Genomic DNA, 15,459 nt, shown 5'->3' on the forward strand with positions numbered 1-15,459 from the left:
GCACACACAGAAAAGTGGGAATCCTTAACCGCCATTCCCACCGTTTCAGGTGCTTTTTGTCGGGGGCTAGACTAATTTACCTAGCTGGGATTTTTTTTTTTCCTTCATTTACATTTAGTTTCATGGGCGCGCGGTGAGTGGGGAACTTTTTCGAATTATTTGTGCGGGTTAAGGTAACTTAGTAGAAAATTATAGAATTTTTTTATGCTGTGATTACTTTCTGTTACTACTTGGTAAATGTGCTTGATAGAGGTACAGTATAGTTTTCCTTACGGGCTGGACGGCTCTACGCTACTCTTGTAGTCGACATCTATTGTTCAAAGATAGAATATTATTGATTGTCACTCGGATTGTCTGGATGTTGGTGGAGGGTTGGGGAGTGACGTCATTTGCTACGACACTTGTGCATGCATAGCATATCTTCAGGCCAAATATCAGGCAAGATGACTAGCTAGCCTTTCTGTGCTATAGAGGTGACAGCGTACAGAGGTCTCCTTCACTTGCCCAATTCCTGTCTGGGGCTGTATTTGTCGTGGTGATAGGAGAAGATACCAATGAATATCACATATCTATACTCCGTGGACAGCGGGACTGGCTTGTTGCGTGTCTTGCACGGCCATTTCCCTAAAATAGTCGGGCCTACTCCAATAGAAGCATGGATAATGATAAATAGAGGCACAAGCACATACATATCTCCAGACCTCAACCCAGATCAATTCTGAGAATATCAAATTCATAAATCAGTAGCCGCCGATGCTCACAGCATCCGAGGGGAATAAATTAACTAAAAGCAAACACACACACACACACACACACACACACACACAAAACAGCAACACCAATTCCATATCAAAAACACAAATGATATGAAAATGCGACAACGGAAGAAAGAAAAAGAAACTTTTGGCACGTGCGGATTGACTATGACCCTCAAAATCAATCCGACGTGTCCAGTATCATGCCTGCATAGTCGTGACGTGCGTTTCAGCCAGAATATTATGATAAGAATCAAATCAAAAATAAAATAAACTTTTTTCCGGAGGTGAGTTGAGAGCGGCGACGCCCTCAAATCTTCATTCCTCTTGTTTGTGGCTTTCCCATTAAGGTATAGATCTTCTGTCTCTCTCTTTTTTGAATGTCTCTTGCCCCAAGAGACATTGTTAAGGAAAACCCAGGCCAGTTCGCCGGTGATGCATGCATGCAGGAAAAGACAACAAGAAAATGCACGCCAACAGGCGGGATTGCAAAGCGGTGAGTAGAGTGTTGTAAGTGTCGGTCGTGAGCGAGGGATTTAGGACTTCGACAGAAAGTCCGACCGGTCAAAGCCCCAGAGGTTGGGTTCAGGCAGGCCATCAATCGATGGGATGTAATGTAACCTCCCCTTATCGCAAACCAATCGCGCCATCGGTCAGGTGACGGGCCAAGCCAGACTCACCGACACCGGCGCACGTGCCCGTCGGCTCAAACTGGACGGGACTAGGCATGATCTTCCCACCACTACAGCATCCAGTCCAATCCGTTGGCCTCTTCCTCCACCGGGAAGACCTCGCGCGCATATTCCTCCATATCGCGCCACCCCTGCCATAAATGCCGGGCCTCGTCGGTCACACGAAGCGAAATCACCCCTCCGGGACCCTGCATCATTCCCGCGCCTGCGCCTTTGCCATTGGCGGGGCCCAGTCCCTTGGGGGATCCAGCGGCCGGACGGGAGAACTCGGGCTGTGGGAAGTAAGGCGCGTCGCACTGTCCGAACACCACCTCAATCGCCTCCAGCTGTTCTCGATAGCCCGGCGGAATGTTGACTTTCACTTCGACCTTGGGGACGCGCAGGTAGCGACAGGGGCGGCCGAGAGCGCGCTCGAAGGCAGCGCAAACTTGATTGGGAGAGAGAGTTTCGAATGTGAGCGCGATACTGTGGTCGTTAGTACCGTCTCCCCATCACAAACAAACAACAAGTCAAACCTACCGATGTCCATTCCACTTCTTCGGCCCATCCTTGAAAATCTGCAGCAACGCGGGGCCCACATCATGTTCCGCGTCCAGCCAGGGCAGCGGAATGTCCGGGTCAAAGGGCGCATGCCACTCGAAACTTCCATCCGGCATGAGCTCCATCTGGAAGAGGGGGTAGGGTAGACTCGTGAAATTGTTATTGTAGATTCCGGCGTAGACAAAGGTCGAAGGAAGTCCCAGTTGACGGATGTAGTTCTCGACGGTGAATTTGGGGGCCCAGAGCGGTACCGGAGGCCAGGGCCCATGTACCGAGTGATCGGGCATACTGCTGTAGATGTAGTGTTGGATGGTTCCGGCTCGTTTGGCGGCGTCGGCGAGGTCGCGGCCGATTGCGACTTCGTCGCCTGATTGTGAGGTGGTGTTGATGAATGCAAGGTTGGCGCCCTCGAATAATGCGTCCATCAGGGGAGTGTTGCCCAGCAGCGGGCCTTGGAATAGAGTGACATTCGGAAGCTCCTGCAGCTCCTCTGCGACGAAGCCCTTGAGAGAATGGATCTGAGCGCGCACATTGTGTCCGACGGCCGAGGCCACGCGTATTAAAGACGCAGCCTGGCGACCCGTCGCGTTTACCACGGCGATGGTCTTCTTTTGTTGTGTCATGAGGAAGAGGGGGAGGGGGAGGAGAAGGAGGAGGGGAAGAAGAATATGTGGAGGGCGGAAAGATTAAAAAAGCCTCCGACGGGCTGCGGGAGGAAAGAAAAGAGGATGCGGGGTAAAGAGGAACACGAGGGAGGAAAATCAATAGTAGAAGTAGGAGCTCAAGGTAAGTGAAGTAGTAGCAGTACTTGATCGGTGAGCAGGCCAATGCAAGTAAATGTAGTTCCCTTCAATCCGAGACAAGGTCAGGTGGTATGCCACCAACACAGCGCACGTTGTGACTAGTGCAGCAAAGTAGCGGTGGTTCAAAGCAGGGAGAAACGAACGGCGGCACGGTGGGGTAGAGGAGAAATTGTACGTGGAGATCACTGTTCACTATTGAACAACTTCTCCAAGGCGATGTTCGAGAAGGGGAAATTATTTGTTATGTAGCTCAGTGGACTAGTCGTCCCTGTTGTCGCGACGGATTTGTCCAGTTATGCCGCAATTGAACAAATCGATGATGCAAGCCTTAAAGATAGCTGCTGCTGCTGCAGATGAAAGGAAGTTGCTTTCCTGGGATGATATCCGTCGGGCAGAAAATATGAGGAAATCGCCGCGTACTAAAAAGACTCCGCTGCCAGGAGAAGTAGAGCCAAAAAAAAGAAGTGTTAAAAAAGAAAATAAAAAAAATAAAAATAAAGTGTTGGAGATGGCGCGGCGGGATTGTCGATAATCGATAATGCTCCAACTTCTCAAACCCTCCAAATCGGCGCAGCTGAGACTAAAGTTACTATACACCACACTGACTCGTCGAGAGCAGGGAGTTTTGGTTAGTTAATGGATAACAAAAATGCGCTGTTTTCTGGGCCGTTCAATGCACACAATACGAATGCCCCTTGACCAGGGCAAGGAAATGTGAATAATAAGAATCACCGGATACTCCAAGATGGGCCAGCAATGTGGATTTGTGGACCACCCCCGGGAGGCCTGGTCTGACGCCAGGTGAGGGAATTGATCTCACGTTGGTGGGCAGTGGGCAGTGGGCACCGATAACGCAAAGCCTCCCCTCCCCTCAAAAAGTCAAGTAATAATAACCAGGTGAAAAATAAGGGGAGAGAAAAATCCTGAGAACAAATGATAATGGCCCGGCAAGGAAAAAATTGAACACCAGACTTACAAGAATTTCCCGTGCTACCAAACAATTGAAGCCGAAACTGATATCCACAATAGCACTGCAAACTGCAAAGAAAAAAAAAATCTCCCAGTGTAGCCCCGTGGATCAGGCCCAGTGCTTGGTTCCGAGATTCGCACCCACAACCAAAGGAGACCCTAATCAGCCCTGCTGGCCAGAAACAGTCGATATATGCACGAGGATCGCCTCGCGAGACGCAGCAGGATCTTGCTAAATCCAGGAACAAGAGGGGGATGTTATTTCCGGGTACCACACCGGAGGCAAGGGCAGAGAACAGGCAATAGGTAGTAGGTAGGTATGAAGGTTTGATGCGGAACGATACTTTATGTATGCTAGGGAGGCTCCCAGGTAAGTCGTTGACGCGATGTACTACAGTTCAACAAGAGGAAAGAGGTGGTGGGAAGGCACGCGCTGTCGGCTGTATAAGTAACTGCGGTCTGTGTGTCTTTGCGACACGATGGGGACCTGAGGAGCCAACAAGCAAGAATTGCAGCATCCACCATGTACCCTAGGAGACACAGCCGACTGGTCTGGATTGGGATCGTCTGGGGTTTACCGCGCACTACACACAAGAATGGAGTCGCAGACTAGACTAGTACACGGCTCTTCAAATGCCTCAAATCGTGCTTTACAGAAAAAAAAAAAAGAAGACGACTGTTGCAGAAATGACGAAGGCAGAGCTTTCACGCCTCGTCCCGTGATGGGAGTCTGATCCGATGTGGTTTCCGAGGTGGTTTATATCGAGTAATGACAATCAGTCATAAAATGGGCCATGTCAGGCGGCTTGAAAACTCTGGATGAAATATCCTTTTCCAGGGTAGGGGAGATTTAGTAATTCGTGCTCGCTTCTTTCCTGTATGGCTGGTCAGGGAATAAGAGCTTTGATTGATGATTCTAGTTTCTTCGAGGCTTCCTGTCTGTCGGCCATCTCCATCTATATCCCACCTTCCCTGGCCTCGTTCTAGCGTCTACGCCCATTTTAACCCCCGGGGATGGCCGTCAATGTCGGCAGATCAGGCAAGTCTAAGAGACCGCCATTATCAACTTAGCCCTGACAGTAGTGGTCGTAGTTCAGGGCCTGGAAAGGCGAATTCGCCAGAAACATCCATCCACCAACTCGTTCTGGCGTGGCCATTGACTGGGTTTACTTTTACGTAACTCGGGATGCAGTTCAAGCGTAGTCGGAAGGCGAACTTCAAAAGACTCGTCCCCCATGATGGCCGAATGATGGCATCATGAGAGCAGTGGAAGGAAGAAGCCAGGGATTACGGCATCCTTTGAAGAGGTGATGTTATTGTTGTTGATGCTGTTGTTCTACCCCCCTCCCCCCGGACTGTACGCTGAAGAGGCAAGCATTTCCGAACTCAATTCTAGAGAGTAGGTGAGCTGCCCCCCTGTCGCGTATGACATAAGGGTCAGGAGGTGTACCTGTCGAGCATGAAGAGGAGTTATTCCAACAAAGGTATCAATGCGACGATCAAGGCTGATGGAAAGCCATGAGGGGGAGAAATAAAAAAAAATCAAGAATAAAATGAATTGAATTGACAAAAGAGTAAGAACAATTAAAATGTCCCCCTCAAAGACGATCCGATCCCGGCAGTGGCAGGCCAATGAGAGAGCGAGTCTTTGGCAGAGCGGGGAAGAAAAGCAGCACAACTTAACCACGCGGATCGCCCTCGGGCCACCAGCAAGCCATCCCAATTCCATCACCGCCTACGCTAACTGGCGATTAGCCTGAGAACTATATCGAAACTGTCAGGCAGACAGTAACTACTCGTTCATCCTTATCACGTCTAGGGACTGTGGGAGGTCTCTGAAGAAAAGATTGACAGGGCCGCAGGTAATCAGAGCACTACCTACGGCGCATCTCGGTCAAAACCGAATCGCAGCCGAGAAGCTGAGAGACATAGCGAATGCCCCGTCGGCCATCAACCTACCCACGCTCTGCTCCAGTCTCCAGACCCATATCCTTCGGCGATGGATTCCCCCCTCACGCCGGCCAATCCGTGCGCCGCACATTCTCACGCGTCCCTGCCAACTTGCCAAGACTGGGTACGGTGCTCGGATGAAGCGGATCGTCACTCATCCTTGATCACAATCACCAGGAGTTGAAGATTTTTTCTAGCTGCTAACTGGATGGGTACTATAGTCGGAGTTTTCAGAGCTAACGGACTCCGTTGGGGGGAAGTGAGCAAAGGCGCCGGTTGTCCGTGTCAGTGTCGGTGTCCTCCGTATCAGCATCCCTACGTGTACCCATGATTCAACGATCTGAAAACCGGGGGGAATTCCCCAGAATCAACCCCTCCGGACAATCCGCCCCGTTAGACCGAGGTGGCGGGGTCAGCTGTAGCGGTTATTTCACCTTTTCTGGGGGAGGGAGAGAAAGAAACCACGATTGCTTATCTGATGACTCATACCAATGGAGAGTCTCTTGCACAATCCGTTGAACCCCAATAAAGCTAAAACAGCAAAATACTTACCCCGTAAGTGGTAGTAATCGCGCAATAGGAAGCGGGGTATCGTGGACTAGCCGCTGGCCTATCTTGCAAGGGCACCTTTGCGACGTTCTAGTGTAGTGAATACAGGGCTGGGCTGGGGCTGGACTGGGAGACTAAATGCTGTCATGGTGCGTTTGCTCCATCCAGTCCCCATTCTCCGGTGAGAGGGTGCGTGCATGACCCCGGTTCTTTCAAAGCCCGTGCTAATTTTTTTTGGGTTGATGTCTCCGCGGGCAATTTCGAGGCGGCTTCTTTTGAGGCATTATCACTCCCGTGACCTGCCTAATCAGTCTACCTTAATGTCGGACTGTCCGCTCGGAACCGCGGACCGCTCCGAGGATAGCACGTTTTGTGTTTGTTACTGACTGACGGTCTGTCTGTCTAACTGACTGTCTGATTGTCTTGAGTGTGTTCGGGCGGTCGGTCCAGCCCGTTGCGAGTTGGGTCAGGATCTCGCCACCGGTCGTGACACATTTTGAGATCTAATCGATATGTTAGTTATCAGATGCTCTGAGGATGAGGTGATTTTTTGGCGGGGCTCGGTAAGGACCAGCCGTTGTTGATTGCTTGGTGTCCCTGTGATTCGCAGGGGACAACGAGATGGTCATTCGAGATCTTGCATCCCCTTCTGCTGCGTTCTTGCGGTGGATTCAGGGGCTGGACAAGCTTTCTCCTCTCTCCTTTTTCCTTACTCTCCTCCTTCTTTCATAGCCTTGAGTCTCAGTTATGCTGTCGCTGTCGCCGAGTTCATCTGGAGGGCCTGGCTTGTCAATAGATGTGTTTCAGCCAGTCCGTGGGTCTCTGATTTCGTGACGGCCGTAGCAAATCCATTCTATGAGATGCGCATGGGTTGAGATGCTGGGGTCCAAGAGAAGAGCCATGCTGCGATGGACGCGACGCTCGAAAATGGTGGATGAGTGGGCAGGGATAACGGAGTGAGCTCGTATGGACTATGACGACCCCATAACAACTAAAGGGCCCAGAATATTGAGATAATGGTTCGGTGGAAGTATCAAATGGATGCGAGTGGATCGGAGAGCCCTAGAGCAATCATTGAGGATGGTTAGGAAGAGATCGTCTTCCGAGAAAGATTGGCAGCTACGACTCATGAAGGATAGATTGCTGGACTAGCCACTTCCATTAACGGGTCATCTGGGAATGAACAATACGTACCACACGGCTCACTAAACCTCTCTCCGCATTAATGGTCATAAAGGCTTCTATGGGGACTTGGTAGTCGTGGTAAACCAAAAGATTCATTAAAAGTCAATCATAAATACAGCGCTGGTACATATGCCATAATCTATAGTCAAAAACACATGAAACCCTATAAAACGAAAACAACCGTGCTGGTCCAAGCCTGAACAAACCAGACGCCGTCTAGAAACGCCAGTCCCCAAAGCACGTCTAATTGCTGTCCAGGACAACGACTTCAGCTTCCGCCTCTCCGACGCTCTCCACGCTAAGCACATCTCCGGCATTCACTCCGGTGATGAAAGCGCCGTCGCCCTCTTCCAAAACCGCATTGTCGCGGAAGTCGAGTCTGATCTTCGCCTTGCCGCCCTTGGTCATGGGGAGGTGGATGTAGACATTACGCTTCTTCTTCTGGGTGACCGCATCGCCAGCGCCGACCGTCCACTGGAATGTCTTCTCGGGCTCGATGATCCCGGCCCCCATCACGAAGTCCGCATGGATGGGGATGGTCTCGGGGATCTTTGGGACTGCCGCCTCCTCTTCCGCCGCGGTAGCATCGGGACCCGCCGCGAGCGGCGACAGAATATGCACGAACCCCTGACGCTTGGCCGCCTCATCGAACGTTCTCGTGTGGTAGTTCGGCTTGAGTCCATACTTCCATGGGAGAGCCCAGATTTGAAGGAAGTGCACTGGCTTGTTGGACTCGTTCTGTTCGGAATGCGCGATACCTGTTTTATCGTTCTGGTTAGCTTATTGTAGGATAGTCTGTGTTCGGGAGATACATACCTGTACCGCCGGTCGTGAACTGTACATCACCCCGCTTCATCCGGTAGAATTGCTTGCCCTGCGCACCTTCGGCGCCCTTCTTGATCATGCTGTCGCGGTGGGTCAGCTCGCCGCTGAGGATGTAGCTGAAGATCTCGGCATCGCGGTGAGGGTGGGTCGGGAACCCATTGCGGGCCGCGACGCGGTCCTCGTTGAGTACGCGCAGACTGCCGAACTGGTTGAACTTGTGGTCGTAGTAGTTGGCGAAGCTGAAGGTGTGGAAGGTCTTCAGCCAGCCGCCGTGTTCGGCGTAGCCGCGCTCGCTGGAGCGGCGGGCCACGATGGAGGCGTGAGCGAGAGGCTTGGACATTTCGATGGAAGTATTGTTCGAGATAATTGCTTTGGTGATGAAGAAGATGAGAGGAGCGAGGATGATCAGTGAATAGAGGGGTGGTGAGATGAGATTGAATGTGATGTGCATTTTCAGAAACTATTCCCTCTGTCGCTGCGATCGATGATCGGCTTTATAGTTTTAGTGGGCTGCAGGTCCAGGCGGGGCGGAGATCCGTCTGTAAGCATGGGGTAAGACTGACTAAGGGCCCCTGGGCATCTTTCTCCTTCCCACAGCAATGCTGATGGAAGAATCACGGCCATTTGCGCACTGTGAGTGGCTGGAGAAATTGTGCTTTACTGAGTAAGAAGATTCTAGCCTCTGAGCTGTCAAATCCTTCCTCGTATTATAGAGTGGTTGATAAGTTCTGGGTAATTATGCTGACGGGCATCTTTTCTGATCCACGATTTGTCAATCATCCGTAAGATCTTTGATGGAACGGCAAGTTGTCTGATTGGTCGGGTGATGTTAGCCACTGTCATCATGGATGACATAATCAGTAACCGTTTCCATCTAGAATGTTGACAACTTATAACTTCAGAATCTTGCTCCTTAACTTGTCATCATCTGGTGTGGTCTTGCTAAAGAACATTTTTTTACTAAGTAGCTCTATGTTATGTACTTGAGGTCTATCCAGGTTGTTCTTAATCACCAACGAACCTATGTATAATGACCCTATCGATGTTCCCGATGCTAAGCTTGAAGACATGAAGTCGCATCTGATCGGATCTTGAGTGGTTATTGCCTGGAAATGTTGTTCTCATTTTACACTTTGAAGTATCGCTACTTTACCTTGAATGGCTCATGTAATATCTAGTTCTTTGCTTCTAGCTCCAACCTAATATGAGGTCTCAGTTTTTCTGCAACCTGCATTGTAATACTCCAAAGATGCTCACTCAATTTGTCCCAGCCATGGATATTGACTGAAGAGATGAGAGATAAATCGCACTAGGGTATCAGAGATGATCATTATAGGGCGGTACACTATGAATCTAGACGGGCTCATGGAGGCCTTACATGCAAACTGGATAGGCTTGCGTTCGGCTCTTTTGCGAGAGACTACTTACTACTTAAAAGCTTGCCAGTGAATACATACCCGGGTGAAGATAGCTGCCTACCCGCATCGTTCACAAGGAGAGGCTTTGACTCCAGAAACGTGTCACTACATAACACACTACTTTCATTACTTCTCTCGCCTCATATCATACCTTCTCTCACCACCCCTCCACTTTTCAGTCTCGTTGTTCGCAATCCACCAACTGCTTAATCTCTCAACGTATGTAGGGCGTGTGTTCACAAGCAGGAGACAGAGATATTCAGTCGGCTAGCTATAAAGCACAAATGTCGACCTCACCAGATGAACCCGAAAGCGCAGACTGCAACGAAGAATACCTTTGCAGAGACGTTAGTGAGCCATCTTTCATACTGACACATACTGGCCTAGCCTCTAGGTTACTTCCACTATACCACGGACCTCAAGTCACCATCCGGCTCGGGTCGGATGGTCCGACCTACATGTTGTCCAAAGCTCTTCTGTGCAAGAAGTCTACCTACTTCTCGAAGATGTTCGAGGGCAATTACGCCGAAGCGAGGACCTCGTTTGCCACCCTCCAAGAAGATACCATCACCTTCAAGCCGAGCTTTGAGCTCTATATCGAATGGCTGTATCTAGGCAAGTTGACTCTGCCCGGTGAGGACCGCAGCAACCAGATCACCTGTCTCCTGAAGTTGGCTCGGTTCGCCGAAATGAGTGGCGAGGGTGAGTTGACAGATCTCGTGACTGCGAGCATAATTCAGGTCATCACGGAGGCTCCAGAAATCAGAAAGAAGCGCAACAACCCGTTCCCAGCAAAGTATCGCGGCATCAATGTAAAGCATATTGATGTAGGGCATCTGGCGGTCGTGGAAGAATTGCCTAGATGGAATGCTGTACGTCGGGTTCTGATAATGGCATTGGTGGAACCATATTTGAGGGCCCAACCATTCATATTCTCCGAAGAGCTTGTGCTGTTTTCGGAACTTGCAGTAGATCTTCTGGCGGAGGTCAAAGAGACTATGCTTGCGGCTGTGCCGCGCTCCGGAAGGATCTGGATTACGGACCCACTGACACAGATAGAGGTACCTTTGAAATGATTCGACATGGTGATGACACAGATGTGCTGCTTGCAACACTAGAGATGGAATCTGCCTCTACAAGCAGGAGTCCGGCTGGAGAATTGGTTATGTGTTTGCACAGAAAGATGAAAGAGGAAGGCCCCCGATTGGAAAGCATAAGTGACTCTGTCTGCAGGTGGCAAGATGGAATGCGACTACTTTCAGGAGCTCAGGAGGTAGTGATAGCAAGGCAGAGTGGATAACCTAAGGTCAATCACGTCCAACATGACTGTAGATGCAACCTACAACGCCATAAAAGCTGAACTCGACCAAGGTGCACTGAACACTGGAAAAATGCATCGGACTTTTGCCGTGTTTCTCGATCTGAAGTCAGAGCATAGGCGCAAGTTGTCAACATCCTCTAATGTTTGCAGTACTTCTTTTAGCAAGGTATGCTTGCAACTGCTGACTTATTCTAGTCATCTATTACATCTGAATGGCGATCACACACTGCGTGATTATAGCAGTCATAGCTCACTCAAACGACGTGATGGCGTCAAATGTTGCCTATTTTTCTCACTGCTTCTGCTCTCGTGTGGTTCGTTCACCTATGTTTCAAAACTTAGAATCCAACTTAGTCCACCGTCAAGTGAGTTTAATTGGATACTGGCTCTAAACAGGAAGACGAGTGCAGCCATCATAGTAGATCCGGGACGCAGGTTCCCCTAGACATAGCATACGCGCCCATCTCACGTCGCACGCTACAAAAGCATCTGCAATAGATATCTGAGGACTACAACGCTCCTCGCGCAGCGTCAAGTACGTAAGAAGCAATCCACAACGCTCCAACTCCAGCTCCAACTCTCCGCACCCAACGCCAGTCCCCAAGAAGCTTACAGCTGTTGACAGCTTCCTCCAAGCCCACAATCCACACCACAATCCCATTGCCCCATCGAACTGGCATCCACAGCAGTCCGCACCCGCCACTCCAAACACCCATCACCATCAGTCACTCTGCAACCCAAAGCAACAAACCACCAACGACTACACCATCACCACAGGCAAAAACAAACAACCACAACACAATCCTGGATCATCAAGCCCAGTCCCCGACCCTCGCAAAAGCCCACTGCACCACAAAGTAAACACCCGCCAAAACTCCCTCTCACCAAGGTAGTAACCACCCCAACTCTCCACCCATGACACCCTCACTCCTCACCGACAAAGACATACTAACGACGCCACACCCCTCCAACACCACGTATATCTCCCTCAAAAACAACCCCACGCAAACCCCCGTTCAAAGAGACGGTGAAGCCCCAAACCCCCCTCCATCACCCAAAACACCCCCAATCCCAAACCCATCAACAATCCCATCCCAACCACCTGATACGTGAAAATCCGAGTAATCCAGACTTTTGTGGCGTAGGGCTAGAAGGGCCCGGAGCCTGCGACGTCCCACCCAACTTACCGTGCGGAAAGGTCACATGTACAGCAGAAAAAAAAATCGCTTGGTTAGCTTTGGTGCCTGCCCCCATGACAGGTCGATAATCAATATGTGAGGGATTTTTCGAGTTAGTTTTATTGTTATGGATTAGTAGTTTTATAACCCCTACCTGGGAGTTATAAAAGCCGGGGGGTCTGTCACCGGTGGCACCGTCTCCAGGCTGTGTGGGTTTCGGGTTCAATTCAGATTGCCAGTTGCTTGCAGGGTCTCATCCGGGTACGGATGGCCATTGGGTTGATCGATTTCGGTCCTTGGCCAGTGCTTACTTAGGTTGAGGCATCTATCTACCTAGGTATTCAACAGGCTACAGGACTATTGATCATGGATCTCACTAACTACAGTGACACACTTGTTGACTCTTGAACAGGGAGCACGAAACACTTTGAAGATTTTTTTTTTTCGATTTGATTGTCTATATCCGACTATCGTCACCAAGGGTATCGTATCGATCGGTATCATCTTATGTACAGCTTTTTTTTTTGTTTTTGTTTGGGGGTCATAACTTTGTTTTTGTTTTCCCCTTCGCTTGATCAAGAAGGGGGTTTATGGTGGTGTGGTGGTCAGTCCAACTGAATTCTAGTCCTTTTGGGATTATTTCCAGACGGATCCAAGGTCATATGCAAAATGGCCGAATAACCAGGTGGCGGGATGGGGCCAGCGGGAAAAACGCTCTGATCAACGCTAATCATGAATCGGAAAATGTGGTGCTGGCATGATGGGTGGTGATATGAATGATGGATGATGTAAACTCGGAAGCAGGAAGCAAGAGGTAAAAGTGATGGCGGCTCAGGCTTAGTGTGCGTGGCCGGTGGTGGTGTTGGTGGTGGTGGTGGCGTCCTCGACACAACTCTGGCTACCACGGAAGGATTTGCGACCACGGGCGAACCAGTCAACGAGGATGATGAAGATGATGACGCCGTAGACGGCGGACACATAGTTCATATCTGTGGGGAGGGTTGGTTAGTGGGCTGATTGGTGACTTGATGGATGGATGGGGATGAGAGGTAACTTACTTCCAGTGTTCACCGGCATGGTGGCAGGGAACGAGTACATGACCAGACAGAACAGGGTCCAGGCCAAGGTGATGTAGTTGGCGGCCAACCCCCACTTGCCCAACCAGAAGGGACCGTGCTTGATGTTGTCGCGACCGCGGTACAGCATGCAGATCACAGGCACCGAGTACGAGATGTACAGCAGCGCGATACAGGCGGTGACCATACTATTGAACGCAGTGGAGGAGCCGAGGTAGAGCAGACCCAGCAGGGCGACAATCAGCGAGCTCGCAAAGTGCGACCACATGGGCACGTCCAGCTTCACGTTGACGGTCGACAGCCACTGATGGCAGGGCACGCCACGATCGCGCGCGAACGCCCACGCGAGCCGCGACTGCCAGGTGTGGCAGGCAATGAGGCATCCCATACCCGTGACGATCAGGAGGGTCTCCAGCACAATGGCGCCCGCCTTGTTGCTCAACGCCTGGTAATATAACTCCAAAATGGGGACGCCCGTGGACGAGTTGAGCAGCGCGTCGAGGTCCTGGATGCTGAAGAACATGGCCACGCAGTAGAACCACGAGGTCACAAAACCGATGCCCACCGTGGCCATGATGGCGATCGGGATGTTGCGTTCCGGCTGCGGCACTTCCTCCGCCAGGTGCGTCGCCGAGTCCAGACACGCGAAGATCCAGTTGGGGTTGATCAAGCCGACAATGAACGCGATCCCGTCCGACTTCCACCCGGTCGAGTTGACGAAGTGACCAAAAACGAACGAGGCGCTGGCGTGGGGTTTGGCGCACGCGGGTACGGTCACCAAAATCACGAAGAACGAGAGCAGCGAGATGTACAGCGTGGCCTTGGCGACCGCAGGGAGAAATTTACCCCAGCAGTTGAACAGGTAACAAAAGAGGTTGATGAGCTCGTACGCTACAACGGTGTGCCAAGGTTTGGGAACACTATCATCGAGGTCAGCACTACAGAGGGCAACCGGTAGGGGGAGACAAGCATACAATGAGGGATGGCCCAGCTCCCACATGCCCACCACACCAGATCCCAGACTGAGGGCCACACTGGCACTCGCAAAGATGGCACCCGCGTAGCCGAACCAGCCGGTCACGTAGGATGCGAAACGAGCGTACTTCTTAGGAGCCAGTTGATCGGCCCAGAAGTACTGCCCACCCGCGTTGGGCATGGCACTGGCCAATTCCGAGAGGGAGGATCCCACACAGCACGAGATGAAGGTGATCCACAACAGGCCGTAAATGATGATGACCGTGCCTCCGGAACTGATACCCGTGATCAAAGATGCAGAGATACCGAACCACGAGTTGGACATGCAGAAGGCAATTCCGACCAGGGAAAGCACCGAGAAATTGCGCTGCAAGTCCTGAGTGTAGCCCATCTCGGCCAGCTTAAGAGCGTCCGCATCTTCAGATCCGGATGCAGACTCGCTCCTAGGCATTACCTGCCCGGTGCTGGGCTTCTTCTCTAAATCGAGGTCGCTCATTGTACCAGACAATTGAAGCAATTGGGGTCAGCGGAGAATATATCAGGCACGTGATGTTGTCGCAAAGGGCAATCGCTCGAGGGGTCGGTCAACGGTTGCCGTAGCCGCAAGATGATCGCGTGGGAATGATAATTGTCCTAGAAGGAGGCTTTGATGAAGAGTCAATTCTTCCAAAACCACTGTTGCATGGGGCTTGTGAATTTCCGATAGGATCTCGGCCGAGGAAATTGCTGCGGGTGGCAAAGATTCCGTTCCTTCAAAACAGTCGCAAATGGGGTGTCGATACCGGAAAGGCGAGACCGTGGCAAGGGCTGATGAGTTGAATCTGTCGCAGACGGATTGATTGCTTGATAGGGCTCTGATTGACGATACGGCGATACAACAAGGGAAGTTTTACAGAATTCAATCTGCGTTTTGGGTTGCGTGGTTCTCTCAAGCTATCAACAACAAAAGCGGAATGGTGGTGGTGGAGGAGAAGTAGAGAGCCAAGCCAGCGTGGAGTATCAATGCCCAGACCGTTGCTGCATAGGAAAGGGTAGTTGCAGGAAGAGGGATCCAGACGAGGTTTAAAAGTAGGGATAACGGAGGACGGGATCAAAGGAGAAGAGGATAAGGATAAGAGGAGGGGTAAAAGTGAGTAAAAAGAAGGGTCAAGGTATGAAGGCCGACGAAAGCCGTCAGAATATGGGATACAGTTGAGTATTTAAGATCCTTGGGCGAATTTATT

General features: G+C 50.9%; 4 protein-coding genes across 4 annotated transcripts; 1 reads left to right on the top strand and 3 right to left on the bottom strand.

Annotated features, from left to right (window-relative positions):
* Positions 1–1,094: 1,094 nt before the first annotated feature.
* BO72DRAFT_301677 (NmrA family NAD(P)-binding protein) lies at positions 1,095–2,847 on the bottom strand. Its single transcript, XM_040940437.1, has 2 exons — positions 1,967–2,847; positions 1,095–1,912 (listed from the first exon to the last, which is right to left on the bottom strand). The coding sequence occupies exons 1-2, from the start codon at positions 2,608–2,610 to the stop codon at positions 1,498–1,500; spliced, it is 1,059 nt and encodes a 352-aa protein (XP_040804326.1). The 5' UTR covers positions 2,611–2,847; the 3' UTR covers positions 1,095–1,497.
* Positions 2,848–7,686: 4,839 nt separating this feature from the next.
* On the bottom strand, positions 7,687–8,608 carry BO72DRAFT_371331 (pirin family protein; the record flags this gene model as incomplete). The annotated part of the gene is made up of 2 exons (XM_040941000.1): positions 7,687–8,201; positions 8,260–8,608. 2 exons carry the CDS (start codon positions 8,606–8,608, stop codon positions 7,687–7,689), a joined length of 864 nt encoding a protein of 287 aa, XP_040804327.1.
* Positions 8,609–9,970: 1,362 nt separating this feature from the next.
* BO72DRAFT_525220 (BTB/POZ domain-containing protein) lies at positions 9,971–10,870 on the top strand (the record flags this gene model as incomplete). The annotated part of the gene is made up of 2 exons (XM_040949941.1): positions 9,971–10,037; positions 10,074–10,870. 2 exons carry the CDS (start codon positions 9,971–9,973, stop codon positions 10,760–10,762), a joined length of 756 nt encoding a protein of 251 aa, XP_040804328.1. The 3' UTR covers positions 10,763–10,870.
* A 2,152-nt stretch (positions 10,871–13,022) lies between these two features.
* On the bottom strand, positions 13,023–14,732 carry BO72DRAFT_493265 (putative choline transport protein Ctr; the record flags this gene model as incomplete). Its single annotated transcript, XM_040948364.1, has 3 exons — positions 13,023–13,174; positions 13,244–14,181; positions 14,236–14,732. The coding sequence occupies 3 exons, from the start codon at positions 14,730–14,732 to the stop codon at positions 13,023–13,025; spliced, it is 1,587 nt and encodes a 528-aa protein (XP_040804329.1).
* Positions 14,733–15,459: the final 727 nt, after the last annotated feature.

Source organism: Aspergillus fijiensis (assembly GCF_003184825.1).
Source record: "Aspergillus fijiensis CBS 313.89 unplaced genomic scaffold BO72scaffold_9, whole genome shotgun sequence".
In the NCBI taxonomy this organism is placed as follows: Eukaryota; Fungi; Ascomycota; class Eurotiomycetes; order Eurotiales; family Aspergillaceae; genus Aspergillus; species Aspergillus fijiensis.

Bases quoted from the DNA above. Each gene is read 5' to 3' on its own strand.
- BO72DRAFT_301677 (XM_040940437.1), bottom strand. From the start codon at position 2,610: ATGACACAACAAAAGAAGACCATCGCCGTGGTAAACGCGACGGGTCGC. The intron at 1,913-1,966 runs GTAGGTTTGACT...TAACGACCACAG, and splicing joins AAGAAGTGGAATGGACATCG to TATCGCGCTCACATTCGAAA.